Here is a 15,636-nt window from a genome sequence, read left to right as displayed (position 1 = left end):
CCCTCCGCGCAAGCATCATAGAGCAACAAGGCTGGGACACCATGTTTTTCTCTGTGTAAAGAGCATTAACATTGAGGTATGTGGGTGAGATTTGACATAAATCCAAGATCAATGCTCTGAGGCTGTGCATTTATGTCAATACATGGTGTGTGATACCCAGACTCTACACAGGAAGCAGTGGACTACAAAAGCATGGCGACCTCCATCCCGCTGTCAGTGTGTAGGATTGAGCACCCTGCTCTCATGTCCCTTTGTCCTCCTCCTCCTCCCCTCTCTCTCAGGTCTCTGTCGGGCAGAATCGTGGGGGGGGTGTGGTGGTTCTTCACCCTCATCATCATCTCCTCCTACACAGCCAACCTGGCTGCCTTCCTCACAGTGGAGAGGATGGTGTCTCCCATAGAGAGTGCTGAGGACCTGGCCAAGCAGACAGAGATTGCCTACGGGACCCTAGACTCAGGCTCCACCAAGGAGTTTTTTAGGGTGAGTGACTAAACTAACTGGGGGTTTATTCACCAGGCACAACTTTAGTCTCTTTACAGACAGTTAGAAAACAACAAAAAAGCAGACAAGACATCAAAGCAAGGAGCACAGGGGAATGGTATAGATATTTAGTTTTACTTGATACCCAACAGAAATTATGGAAGTAGTTAGCTATGATAATAAATATTGAAGAAAGTCAAGCTACTATACACGAAACAGGTGGCTATCAGAGTCTATGCTACTGTGTGGTGACAGAAGACAATTTTGTGTGGTTTCTCTCTCAATTTGTGGTGTTTATAAAACAAAGCATTAAAAATTGAACACACTGAATATTTTAAAAAGTATATTTATAGCCTGGTGTTTAGAGTTAGTGAATCGGTGCAGTGAAACACAACCACCTGTGCAAGCCACTGGATGTAATCCAAATGTACTTCTCTTTCATGATTTGTTTGGCAGGCTGGCTGACGGCCTGGTGATTTGTCCCAGGTCTTTCTGGGAAGATAATTGATAGGTGTTCAGGGACTTCATAATGAGTGACCCACTTCCTGTCCCTCCGCCTTCAAACTTCAAATGGCACGACTGAGGAGCCATTCCGGGGGACTTTTAATTCAAATAGAGGCTCCAGATACATTTTAAATATGTTCTTCAGGAAAGATGTGCTGCTTAATTAGAGTCATATAGCCACCAGGCAAACGGAAATCTGCTCTGATGACAAACTGGCAAGTCATCCTCAAATGGCTCACCTTTACTTTCCATGCATTCCCTCACTTCTCTCAGGATTTACCGTACCGGCACCCTAGTACATCACATGCTTCCCCAACTCCTCCCTCACTTATGACACAGCCCCTTTGTTGTCAAAGAGTCAGAAGAAGAATATTCAGACACGTCAAATAGATTTTAAGTGCTTGCATTCTTAGCTCCATTTCCACCTCATGTATCTTAGGCACAGCAGCATGTATGTGATACATGGAGAGAAATTAACTTAGCTCAGGCATCTCATTTTCAAAACCAGCCATGTGTATGTATCAGCCTGGTCTCATAGACGAAACGTAACATAGTAAATGTAAATACGGGACACTCAAATTAGTATGATATGTAACATTTGGTATGGTTACATAAGACAGAAGATTACATAAAGCAAAAACTAAAGTAGGGTGGTTGGTCAGGGTGGATGGTTCAGTGTAAAATGCGAGCGTCTAGCAACTCAAAGGTTGCGTGGTCAAATCTCATCACGGACAACTTTAGTAGTTTTGCTAATAAGCAACTTTGCAACTACTTACTACTTTTTAGATACTTTGCAAATACTTACCATGGTAGCTAGTTCCTTCCCTAACCTTAACCTAACCTTAACCCATAACCCTAACATCTAGCCTGGCTAACTTTACCCACCTAGCAAATTTTAGCATTAGCTACCTAGAATTTCGTAAATTCGTAAGATATTGTATGAATTGCAATTCCAAACATATTGTACGAATTGCAGTTGGTAACATATACAAATTGTAATTTGTAACATCTCATACGAAATGGATGATGGAAATCCACAAATGAATACATACCATACGAAATGTAACATATCATACTAACTGGAGTGTCCTGGATTTACATTTGCTATGTTACGTGTATGTGTCCAGGTTGATGTTATAACGCCTGATGAAATGAATTTGCAGATTTTTTTTAGGAGCTACTTATGTTGTCTCACTTGAATACTTTTGGCACTCGTATAACTGGCCAGAAGAGAATCCAAGAATTACATGTGGACAAGCACTCTGCATACAGACAGAATGCTAATGATTTATTTTCTGACTCATCCCTACTTTGTATTGCCAGTGGGGTGGATCTGAGCAAACAGCCATGAAGCATTCAGAGCGCATAAATGGAGAGTTGATAGATGGACTGACAGCTGGAGGTGTTTGTGTTGCACTATGGGAGTCAGCTCATCTTCTCATTAATATTTATTTATTTTGCAAATGGATACTGAGGCCGAAAACTAACTTACAACGTGCTTATCTATGTTGTAGTATAGATGAAAATAGATTTGCGTTTGAACACTGGAGACCTTTAGCCCACATATGATTGCTGACTCAAGTAACACAAGCAGAAGAGCTGCACGCATCTTTACATGACCCAGAAATGACCCTCTGTTTACACAGCATGGCCAAGCCTGTCATAAAATATTACTGTAATTTACATGAACGGTCCCTCCCATTGAAATTGTGCAGATGTCAAGCATGATTCAATCATGGCCCTGAATTCATTACATATCCAGCTACTGCTGAAATTTGCATGATACAATGTGGGGAGACAGCTTACTTTTTTTATTCAGCAATGCATTGATACGGATGTTCTGTTAAATGCATCCATCTTGCAGAATGCATTGAGCAGATATTTTCATGCAACTACTGTAAAAACAAGAAGCTGGAGACATAAGCAACTGCAGCCCATCATGATTCGTTCAGATTTTTTGTGACCCCACCCCCCACCCCACCCCCATCAAAGTTGCCCATCCCTGATATAGAGTATCCATGACATCAGTTTGATCAAGCCAGGTGCTTAAGCTTGGCTCTTGTAGTTCATCTGATATAATGCTGACTTCGCTATCGATACCGAAAATCATTTGTCTTGTTATGTTTCAAGTGATAACAAAAGTGCTCTCACAGGGGTTTCAGTATTGACATTTAAAGCACTTTCTGTGACATTTACTGGATTCTCTGGCCACAGTCATTCTTGTCACCTGTATTGTGTAAATGACCTTTCCACTCTGGCGACAGCTCAGGTCCCACCCCCTCCGCCCAGTCTATTCTCTTCTCTCTCTCAAAACCTGGGCTGAAGGCCCTGCTGCACAAAAGGCCCTTTTTTCAAAAGACACACTGATTTCCATATTCCTTTTGCCTGAAGATCATGGAGGTGTAACTAGCAGCAATAGGAGCTGAATGTACTGCAGATTTGAAAATATTTTGTTAGTGAAACATATTTGCCCTTGATTGATACACCCATAAGGCATCAACATCTGTTGGTGCATAAGAAGCAACCACTTCCAAGGAATGTCCCGCTGAGCAACCCCACCCCCTCAATCACCTCCCATATGGTCTCTCCCTGTACTCTTTAAATGAGTGTGTGATGCAGGGGGTAAAATCTACCTCTCTGGGGTGGGGGTGATGTGGGGAATCATTTGTAGGGGAACCTGACTCCCCATTGTTCAAGATTACATACTAGTCAGCTCAATTTCATTCAATTCCTTGGTGTGCTGTGAGTGTAAACTCAACCATCACTGATGAGAACTGTATGACAGTATTGGCGTTTGTGAATATTTGAGCAGAGTGATGCTGATGCCAACATAGCAGCAGATGGTGTATGTGCAGATCAGAGACTAATATTTTGACTGCAGCATTGGTTGTTTCTCTATAGTTTAATAATTAACATGTTGACTCATATTTAGCTCATTTATTGAATCTCCGCTGTTCTGATCCTACCCCCTGTCATATCAGTTGTCCTGAGACCACCAGGCATCTCTACAGAATCTACTAGAGTGACACCAATGAGTTCATTATGTTCAACAACCCTATTTACAGTTTACATTACAGACCAATGATGTTATCATCATGCTCATCGGGAGTCAAGCTCATCACTCCCATTAAAGAGCAGAGGAGCTGAGAACCGTAAGAGGTTCTGTAAACTATTGACATCCCAAATCACCTCCCCAGAACCATTAAAGAGCAGAGGAGCTGAGGCTGTCACCTCCCCAGAACCACAGCACTCTGTCTTTTTTATTTAACTAGGCAAGTCAGTTAAGAACAAATTCTTATTTACAATGACAGCCTAGGAACAGTGGGTTATCTGCCTTGTTCAGGGGCAAAATGACAGATTTGTACCTTGTCAGCTCAGGGATTCAATCTAGCAACCTTTCGGTTACTGGCCCAACGCTCTAACCACTAGGCTACCTGCCACCCCGTCTGCGCTTGTTTCAAAATTAAAACATTCAGAGTCATGTAATATATTAATAATCAGCTAACTGAAATTAAGTGACATTGAAGTTTCTGTATACAGCCACCTCTGTTAAACAGATTGAACTTCCTATGAGGATTTACTTAATCCAGGTAAAGATGACAATGCACCTTTTTGCTCTGGTGTGCAACCATCTGATAGATGAAACAGCTGAATGTCCAGCCAATTTTATCCCCAAAACTTAGTAAGTCCGTCAATAGACAGCCTGTAGACTGATTTTAGAGAATACATCAGAACTGGTGCTTAATGTACAAACAATATTAATTAGAGAGGAATTTTTCTCTATGTAAATTTGGGCCTTCGTCTGTAAGGACGTGTGTGTGTGTTTCTACACCTTAAAGGATTCTTTGGCTGTCCCCATAGGAGAACCCTTTGAAGAACCATATTTGGTTCTAGGTAGAACCCTTTTATGTTTATTTGGATCCCCATTACATGACAAGTAACAAAACACTGTTACACTGATAGACAAGGACAGTCACACAAATTTCAAAATTCAATGATATACAAACAATACAACAACAAAAAAGTATGTGTGTTAGAGTGCATCTGTGTGTCCCCTCACAGTCCCTGCCACAGTCCCTGCCACAGTCCCTTCCACAGTCCCTGCCACAGTCCCTGCCACAGTCCCTTCCACAGTCCCTGCCACAGTCCCTGCCACAGTCCCTGCCACAGTCCCTTCCACAGTCCCTGCCACAGTCCCTGCCACAGTCCCTTCCACAGTCCCTTCCACAGTCCCTTCCACAGTCCCTGCCACAGTCCCTTCCACAGTCCCTTCCACAGTCCCTGCCACAGTCCCTTCCACAGTCCCTTCCACAGTCCCTGCCACAGTCCCTGCCACAGTCCCTTCCACAGTCCCTGCCACAGTCCCTTCCACAGTCCCTTCCACAGTCCCTGTCACAGTCCCTTCCACAGTCCCTTCCACAGTCCCTGCCACAGTCCCTTCCACAGTCCCTGCCACAGTCCCTTCCACAGTCCCTGCCACAGTCCCTGCCACAGTCCCTTCCACAGTCCCTGTCACAGTCCCTTCCACAGTCCCTGCCACAGTCCCTGCCACAGTCCCTTCCACAGTCCCTTCCACAGTCCCTGCCACAGTCCCTTCCACAGTCCCTGCCACAGTCCCTTCCACAGTCCCTTCCACAGTCCCTTCCACAGTCCCTGCCACAGTCCCTTCCACAGTCCCTGCCACAGTCCCTTCCACAGTCCCTGCCACAGTCCCTGCCACAGTCCCTGCCACAGTCCCTGCCAGTTGTTTTTTACTCCGTGTGTGTATTACTATTCTAGTGGGTACCAGAAATCCCCAAAAGACCCCGTAAGGATAGTAAAACAAGAAAAATTCCCACAAAGACAAAGGCTATTTTAGGTTTTAGGTTTATGGTTAGGTTTATGGTTAGGGTTAGGTTTATGGTTAGGGTTATGGTTAGGGTTATGGTTAGGGTTATGGTTAGGGTTACGATTAGGGTTAGAGTTAGGTTTATGGTTAGGTTTATGGTTAGGGTTATGGTTAGGGTTACGATTAGGGTTAGAGTTAGGGTTACGATTAGGGTTACGATAAGGGTTAGAGTTAGGTTTATGGTTAGGGTTACGATTAGGGTTACGATTAGGGTTAGAGTTAGGGTTAGGGAAAATAGGATTTTGAAAGGAAATACATTTTAGGTCCCCACAAGGATACTAAAACGTATACTGTAAGTGTGTGTGTGTGTGTGTGTGTGTGTGTGTGTGTGTGTGTGTGTGTGTGTGTGTGTGTGTGTGTGTGTGTGTGTGTGTGTGTGTGTGTGTGTGTGTGTGTGTTCGCACACGCGTGCGTCTGCCACTGTATGCGTGTGCTCACACTCGTAAAAAGTAGATCAATCTGTTTATCTGGTTAGTACAGTCATATATTTCACACTAAATTTCACGATGGTCCACAGTAGCCAAGCCATCTGCAGTTTAATATGTAATGTTAGATTTAGCTTGATTCAGCTATTATGGTGGGCCTATTGCCCATTCTCCATTAAAATGTGAAGAAGATATGACAAAACAAAGACTTGCCAGAAATGAACTTCCAATGGCCCTCTCAGATTAAATAGTAATATCTATTCATCAACAATATATGATGTTATTTGGGGCCCTGGGCAATATAGCCATAGATATAATCACCAAGTTGACTCTGGTTTTGCCACATTAAGCATTCACTTGCTAATTAAATCAATCTATAGGCTATTTATACACGTGCCTTTTTTGGTCGTGAGAACATCCATCCTAAAGTTTTCCCCACTTGTTCGGTCACTCGGCGGAAGGTCACATAAACCAAGTTTAATGCAGCTTCCTTATTTGTCCTTCTGTTGTCGACTGCTGTGTGCATACCCCAGTGTGCACTGGATGCACTGCATCCCTGGGTGTGTGTCAGTAAGGGAAGGGCAGGAGGCAGGAGGCAGGCCAGGGCATGGCAGGGTTGTGTTCTCCTCTCAGCACGTCATATTGCTGCTCCAGGTGGCAGCAACCCCACTGACCAATCCAGGTGACACCTCTAGAACCCCAATGTCAAAGGGCATGCTGACTCACTTCCTGTCTTGTGTACTAAGGGGGGATGGTGAAAGGGAGCAGGTGGTCAGTCAGGTGGTCGTCCTGTCGATGGTTTGCCGAGGAGAAACGAGGCCCTGCAGTTTTGTTTTTAGTGTGCTGCCAGCTTGTCGGACCTTAGGCCCTATCTGCTGTTGGCAACAGGCCCACTACAACTACTCCTTTACTCAGCTCTCTGGGAGCACAGAGAGCACTCTATTGACTCATGGCAAAGGACTACACTGTATATGAAGATGTACAGTGGGGCAAAGTAGTATTTAGTCAGCCACCAATTGTGCAAGTTCTCTCACTTAAAAAGATGAGAGGCCTGTAATTTTCATCATAGGTACACTTCAACTATGACAGACAAAATTAGAAGAAAAAAATCCAGGAAATCACATTGTAGGACTTTTAATGAATTTATTTGCAAATTATGGTGGAAAATAAGTATTTGGTCAATAACAAAGGTTTATCTCAATACTCAATACTGTCATATACCCTTTGTTGGCAATGACAGGGGTCAAACGTTTTCCATAAGTCTTCACAAAGTTTTCACACACTGTTGCTGGTATTTTGGCCCATTCCTCCATGCAGATCTCCTCTAGAGCAGTGATGTTTTGGGGCTGTTGCTGGGCAACACAGACTTTCAACTCCCTCCAAAGATTTTCTATGGGGTTGATATCTGAAGACTGGCTAGGCCACTCCAGGACCTTGAAATGCTTCTTACGAAGCCACTCCTTCATTGCCGGCGGTGTGTTTGGGATCATTGTCATGCTGAAAGACCCAGCCACGTTTCATCTTCAATGCCCTTGCTGATGGTAGGCTTTGTTACTTTGGTCCCAGCTCTCTGCAGGTCATTCACTAGGTCCCCCCGTGTGGTTCTGGGATTTTTGCTCACCATTCTTGTGATAATTTTGACCCCACGGGGTGAGATCTTGCATGGAGCCCCAGGTCGAGGTTATCAGTGGTCTTGTATGTCTTCCATTTCCTAATAATTGCTCCCACAGTTGATTTCTTCAAACCAAGCTGCTTACCTATTGCAGATTCAGTCTTCCCAGCCTGGTGCAGGTCTACAATTTTGTTTCTGGTGTCCTTTGACAGCTCTTTGGTCTTGGCCATAGTGGAGTTTGGAGTGTGACTGTTTGAGGTTGTGGACAGGTGTCTTTTATACGGATAACAAGTTCAAACAGATGCCATTAATACAGGTAACGAGTGAGGGCAGAGAAGCCTCTTAAAGAAGAAGTTACAGGTCTGTGAGAGCCAGAAATATTGCTTGTTTGTCGGTGACCAAATATTTATTTTCCACCATAATTTGCAAATAAATTCATTAAAAATCCTACAATGTGATTTTATGGATTTTTTTCTTCTCCTTTTGTCTGTCATAGTTGAAGTGTACCTATGATGAAAAATACAGGCCTCTCTCATCTTTTTAAGTGGGATAACTTGCACAATTGATGGCTGACTAAATACATTTTGCCCCACTGTATGTGTGTAAAATGTGTTATTTAAGCACTGAGAGCTAAGGTCTCCATTTTTTTAAATACACCACTAACCTATTTTTGTCTTCTCTTTCTCCCTCTCTCCCCAAATGCAGCGCTCCAAAATAGCAGTTTATGAAAAAATGTGGTCTTACATGAAATCAGCTGAACCGTCAGTGTTCGCAAAGACCACTCCAGAAGGGGTTGCCCGAGTGCGAAAGTCGAAAGGCAAATTTGCCTTTCTTCTTGAATCCACAATGAACGAGTACATTGAGCAGCGGAAACCTTGTGACACCATGAAAGTGGGCGGCAACCTCGACTCTAAAGGATACGGTGTGGCAACACCTAAAGGCTCAGCATTAAGGTGGGTGGGATAATATAACAATATTCTCCATGTTGTTATAGTATTCCACCTACCCTGATGTCTCCTGTTGTCCCATTCCTCTTCTTCCTCACTCCTCAATTTTTCATTTTTTGAGGTTCATCAGGAAGTAAACGGTATTATGTGTTTAACTCTCGTGTAGCCGTAAAGCCATTTCTATCATGTTCTCTCTATGGTTCGTTTCTCTCTGTGTTTCTGTCTTTTTCTTTCTCTTCAAAGGGAAAGTACTTATTGGTATATTAGTCATATTTACTAGATCCATTTGAATGTTGATGTGCCCCCACACCCACCCCTCGTTTGTTTTTCTCTTCCCTCAACCTTTCCTCTCTCTGTCCTCTGTGGTGTCCCTCTCTGGCAGTTCAGCATTGCTTCTAATTTAACAGTTCAATGTGTTTCTTTCACTTAACTTGCTAAAAGCTGCACTGTCACTTATGATGAATGTTAACGTGCATGCTGTATGTTGTCGTTATTCTTCTATTCTCTATGACAAAGTGTCCCTATCCCGCACACTTAAGTTCTGAGCAATGTAACCCTCCATACCACCTCTTTAATATTTAACACTTTCTTTGCTGTAAAACGCTTCTTACCTCTACACACCGTTGAAATTCTTTACCAATTTGTCATTTTCGTGATCCCCTTATGAATCATTTGATATTATTATTATTATTATTACTATTAACTAATATTCTAATATTAGATTTCTCACGGACCTGTTCGTTTTCTTACAAGTCATGTTTTATCGTTTCAAGAAATGCTGTTAACCTGGCAGTGTTAAAACTGAATGAGCAAGGCCTCTTGGACAAATTGAAAAACAAATGGTGGTACGACAAGGGAGAGTGCGGCAGCGGGGGAGGTGACTCCAAGGTCAGCCTCAATGTCACCAATATCGGGTATCGTAGAGTAGAGTAATCGGCAAGCCTGTTATATCACTACTGTAACCTATAGGCCCCAACCACATCCACTATGGCCCTGTAACAGAAAACCGAGGGGCTTTTTCTATTTTATTGTGCAACTGAGATCAAACTGAGAACCCTTTACTTGGCTAATGGAGGAAAAAGACCAGTAACAATTTAGATATTTCTGATAAAAAATGGCTATTTTTTAACTGCAGGTAAAGAAGTGTTGAAACTAATTATTATTCCCGATGGTTGAAGAGTAGCACTTCTGGTAAGAAGCCATACTGTGTGACCTCCTTTGGGGAGTTAGTGTTTTGCTCTGCAGCAGGGCTGCTCTGTGAGATATTTCCTACGTTTCTCCAGAGGCTTTTTAGCTTAGTGCTTTGCCCTGTGGTTGTCAAAGGCAAAACATACAGAATGGCAGAATGTACATTTCCTCTGCTTTTTATATCCACAGGACAAACATGGTGGAATTATAATGCGGTTTCACTAAAATGTCCTTCAGGGGGATTCTATTTGAAGAGAACAACACATTTCATCACTCATTTAACTGACAGTGGATGAATAATTTGTTGCAATTGATTCTGAATTAAGTATTGATTAAGAGAATAACATGGCAGTGGCCATGTACCCTAGCACTGAGGTGTACTGTAGCACTCTCCAAACTGCCTCAACCTTGGGTGCTAGGGCAGGCGAGGCGAACAGCGTAGTCTTGAGGGGACTAAGCATTGCAGGCAAACGTGAGAATTCTAATGACAGTGACACCAAATGATCCAAACTTCTGTCTGATACCAACAACATCACTGAAAACCAGTCTTAGCTTGTGACCATGACAGATTCCTTTGGTTGGTCTTAGTCTCCAAGACCAGTCAGTCTACCCACGGCCGGCCCCATCCCGACTAATGAAACACTGCAAGAGGAAAATATGACCTGATCTTGTGTTTCAGAACACGAGGGCACAGTGACAGCCTGACTGTGGATCCGTCTCTGTCTTTAATCTTCTGCTTGCATCTTGACCACAGTACACTTGGCACATTGTAGAAGAACAGGCAGACTGACTTTGATGTTGTTGACTCTAGTCATTCATTCCTGAGTGTAAGCGGGACATGAAAACTATAGCAGAGCAACACAAAGCAGCTGCCTCGTCCTGCAAGCAATCTGCCTTGAATCCTTGGTAGAGAGAGGGTAGCCATGTTATGATATTGCACCTGACTGCCACATTTCTTGTTTATTCTTTTATTCTTAAAAATGCATGTGTTGGTACTTTAACAATGTGCTTCAAATATATTGTATGTAATAACCACTGACAGAGCAAAACCCAATATATTATAGACACAAACTAGATCTGACATTGGCAAATTACACTGTAAATATACCATAAATACCCAGGGAAATTGTCTCAAATATGAAAGTAGACGACATGCTTATCACAGACATATAGTCAATAAGGAAAGTTCACACAGCAGGTTAAGAACTGGAATGAGTAACTATTTCTGATAGATATTTGGATGTATGAGAATCGGATGGTGTAAAGACGTGAGTAAATCGTGTTTCTTCTGTGTGTCATGTTTTCTCAGTTGTTCATCTTTTGTTTTAACATTGTATCTTGATATCTTGAATGAACTGTCAAATACTGTGTGGGTTGATTTGATAGTTTTGTCTCTTTGTATGTTTTAGGAGTGTTCTGTTTGTATTGTTTTCCAGTTTTTGTTTTGTCACCTCAACATATGTATTCATTTGACACCTGAGTCATACTTGATGGTAACAGGGAAAGAGTCCTTCGACATCCCCCGCCACAGACACTGATTTTATACTCTCAAAAAAGAACTGAACCTTGCATTTTTACACTGCCCCTCCTCGTTGTTGGACTGGATCAAGACGGGACGAAGCAACGCATGTTTACCTAGCAGCAATCACAGGCACAAGGGGATAGCCATCTGACAGGCATGCTCAGTACAGCGCGTACATCAGCATGTGTCATTATCATGTCAGCTGCTACTGGACAGACAGACAGACCTTCTGTGACACGTTAGCTAGGAGAGTACTGTCCTCGATCTCGCTGTTAGCCTGTCAGCGCTCTCAGTCCACTGACCTCTAGGTTGCTGGGTCAAGGCTATTGTGAGTCATTTCATGTGTTTGCATGCCCTCAGAGGACACCCTGCCAGCTCTGGATACGGGTCACGCAAGAGGGAACTAAATGATCACCTGTTTTTTTGTTGTTGTTGCTTTGTCCCCATGACTACATCATGCATTATAACACTGTTATGTTATGGCACTGTTATAGCGCTTTATTTATTTAGTCTGTCATTACTATAGTCTAAAAAAGGGGGGATGGTACTCTTCCAAACCAGATAGCCATGCCATTGCCAGGGATTCTTCTTGCTTGGGGACTTAGTAGGGAAACAGATGTCAGTACACCCAGTTTGTCCTGATGTTGTGCCCATTCTGCCCATTGTTTAGCTGCTTCTCTCCACACTGATACCAGTACTGGAACCTTGCCCGATGTGACTTACCACGTCCATAGCAACAGCTCAGTATGAGCAGGAGACAGTACTAATTGTGCAAAGCTGCTGTTACTAAACTCATTCCTATTCACATAGTTCTTTTCTGAGACTTACTGTGAACCATAAATGTTGTCGAAGTATGTTGTCTAAATTGCTGTGAAAATAAGCCGTCTAGCCAGATAAGATCAAATAACCTCCCATTCTCTCCTCTTTTATGTAAATATTATGCTATTATGCATGAAGCAGACTACAGTGGTGAATACAATATATTTAATGAAGTTAAATTACAATCCCTGATCATTTTTCAGGAAGAAAATAAATACAGAAATCGAGCAGTCATGTAGACAGCATAATGTCTTACAAACATAACGCCCTGTTTCAGGACTCATTAGAAACTGTTTAGCTTTTACATTCCTTAGTCTTATTCAGTCAAATCTACCTGTATATTTTATTGATCTCATTGCAATTATAAGTTAAAAAAGTAGCTATATACACTAATCATGCAGCCACAGATCTTAATAGAATCAACATGTTGGTATATATATATACATATATATATATATATATATATATATATATATATATATATATATATATATATATATATATACAGTATATATATATATATATATATATATATATATATATAAATACAGTATATATATATATATATATATATATATGATAGAAAACCAGATTGGCTACAATTCCATATTACTCCAATTTAGATCTACCTCTCTCTTGTAGTTCCTAACGTTACATTTGATTGATGTTAATTGCACAGTATAGACCTACGCAAGTCAGATTTATAGGTGGCTCTGTGGATGCATGTACAGTGAAGGGCTGTATTTTGTGAGGCGTTGGCTACCCTCAGCTAGAACCAAAATGGGCTGCTAGTTTTTGTTTGTCTGTTAGTCAGGAAAGGGTTCCTGTTAGATCCACCTTGCTAAACCCTTGGTCAAAAAGCTACATGTGCCCATAACAATTGCACCTATTTTATGTACATACAGAGCTATATTACAGTAGCTATTCTGCTAGTCCCAATCGTAAGTGCTTTTTTGAACAGTGTGTGCCGATTACTCAAAGCGATACAGGTAGGGTCTGGTACGGTAGGGGTTAGTCCTGGTGTATGAAAGGTGACAGTTAGTTTTGCCTGCTCTCTGTGTTGTCTTGGCCAGGACCCTGCTCTATCGCTTTGTAAAGTATGAAGTAGTTTAAAGCTTGAATAACATAAAATAACATAATATGATGTTATTTATGTTATTTCCCACGTGAAGAACTCCTGTAAACCTTGCCGTATTGAAACTCAGTGAACAAGGCATCTTAGACAAGCTGAAAAACAAATGGTGGTACGATAAGGGTGAATGTGGAACCAAGGACTCTGGAAGTAAGGTCAGTCGCTGCAGGTCTTTTTGTACTGATTGCAAATTGCATTTTGACTTAACTGTTCATATGCAAATACCTAAATAACATACATTTAAAAAATATATATGTATAGAATATTTTTTCTTTCATTTTCTTTTTTGTTGTTTTTGTGTTCCAAGAATGACATATCTGCAACACAGTGAAAACATTCTAAACAATATTCATGGCATAGTTTGTCTTACACATCCGCATCCACATTATGAATGTTTACATTACTGTTCAATTATGAATTATTATTAGTCCTAAAATCTCATTACACAGCTTAGACATATGTAATGATAGTTGCAAAGGTGCAGCATGCCCTGGAAAATGTACAATTACATTTGTATTCATATTTACCATAGACAAATGACAACCCTTGAATTGTAACCATTATGCTACTGTTTTGTTGACCAAACTTTTATTGAAATATTGTTTATTAGTGTCCTTACTTATTTGCGTGCTAATTGAGTATATTGAATCCATTAACATTATACAGTGTGACTTACTGAACAAGCTTCTTTACTCTGACAAACTCCAAAATAACTTTCAAACTCCACCTGGTCATACAGTGATCATCTGGAATCTGACGGTCATGTTTGAACTGTGGAATGTCACAATAAGGAGATTTTGTTTACACACTTCATGAAGTTAAAGGATTTAATATAAACCAGTTATTTAACCCTCTGAGAAATTCAGAGGACAGGACATACTGGCCCTGTAGCCAATGTCAGGGCTCACCTAAGACAGTCTATATGAAGCACAAATTAAAGGACACACTTATAGGGTTAAAATGCAAATGGTAAAACTCTTATAAATTAATTTCAATATCTAAGTTTGGATCTTAGTAGCAGCAAAATGGTTCAATTCACAGTTCAAACATCTTGCCACTTTGATTGAAATTGTGAGATTCAGTCAGATTATTAATGGTACATTTGAAGAACTATAATATCACAGTGAAGTCAGGGCCAATTAAGAGTTTTTTGACCTGTACGACATTGACCACCTTCCTTTTAGGGTGGCCTCGTAAACGAGCCACAGAGTAGGGTATAAGGAACCTTTTTCTCGACATTCACCAATCTAGCTATGTTATTAACTACCTGCAGAGTTGACCCACCTCTCCTGCTATTGTTGAGGATTGACTGACCTACAAGACAGTCCCAAGCTTCTCCCAGCTTCCCACTGTTGTAGGGAAGTCATTCAGCAGGTCAACCTCTGTAGTTTACTTCAATACTACCCCACAGTAGGCATATGTCTCCATGGTATTCACTGCCTATACAGTTGATAGAACCATACAGAGTTGTTGGGGTAATCCATTAGATCACTAATAGTGGGGGTGTCATCTTCATTAGAGCTGGATTTGACTTGGGGAGATTTTGCCTTTCTTGTTTGATCAGGTGACAACCAAAATGTCTGTAAAAAAAAATCTTAACATTGTTCTTTACCTTCCCCAGGACAAGACAAGTGCTCTAAGCTTGAGCAATGTGGCGGGAGTCTTCTATATTCTGGTTGGAGGGCTAGGGCTGGCTATGACCGTGGCTTTGATAGAGTTCTGTTATAAGTCACGGGCTGAAACCAAACGACTGAATCTGGCTAAGAATGCCCAAAACTTTAAACCAGCTCCTCCGGCAAACACCCAGAATTTTGCCACGTACCGAGAAGGCTATAATGTGTATGGAACAGAGAGTGTTAAAATCTAGGGGGTATGTCTCTCCCACATTTTGTCCCAGCTTTCTGGGCCAGGGCTCTTCAACCCTGTTCCTGGAGAGATACCGTCTTGGAGGTTTTTGCTCCAACCCTAATCTAGTGCACCTGATTCTAAAAATTAGCTGGTGGATACACTGAATAAGGTTGCTTACAACTGGGGTTGGAGTGAAAACCTATAGGAGGGTAGCTCACCAGGAACATGGTTGGAGAGCCCTGTCTTGGGCACTAAGTGTCTCTCAGAATTG

General features: G+C 41.7%; 1 protein-coding gene across 1 annotated transcript in view; it reads left to right on the top strand.

The window, feature by feature from the left end:
- The window catches only part of LOC135547850 (glutamate receptor 3-like), a 113,853-nt gene that overhangs the window by 96,221 nt on the left and 1,996 nt on the right, over positions 1-15,636 (top strand). The window contains exons 14-17 of the mRNA XM_064977076.1: positions 282-480; positions 8,615-8,862; positions 9,630-9,744; positions 15,139-15,387. Of these exons, the coding sequence (XP_064833148.1) occupies positions 282-480; positions 8,615-8,862; positions 9,630-9,744; positions 15,139-15,384 (808 nt within the window). The 3' untranslated portion in view covers positions 15,385-15,387. The remainder of the gene's footprint in view (positions 1-281; positions 481-8,614; positions 8,863-9,629; positions 9,745-15,138; positions 15,388-15,636) is intronic.

This window comes from Oncorhynchus masou, chromosome 11, assembly GCF_036934945.1.
Source record: "Oncorhynchus masou masou isolate Uvic2021 chromosome 11, UVic_Omas_1.1, whole genome shotgun sequence".
NCBI lineage: Eukaryota > Metazoa > Chordata > Actinopteri > Salmoniformes > Salmonidae > Oncorhynchus > Oncorhynchus masou.
The sequence above is the reverse complement of the archived record's forward strand: the minus strand, read 5'-3'. Positions and strand labels throughout refer to the sequence as shown.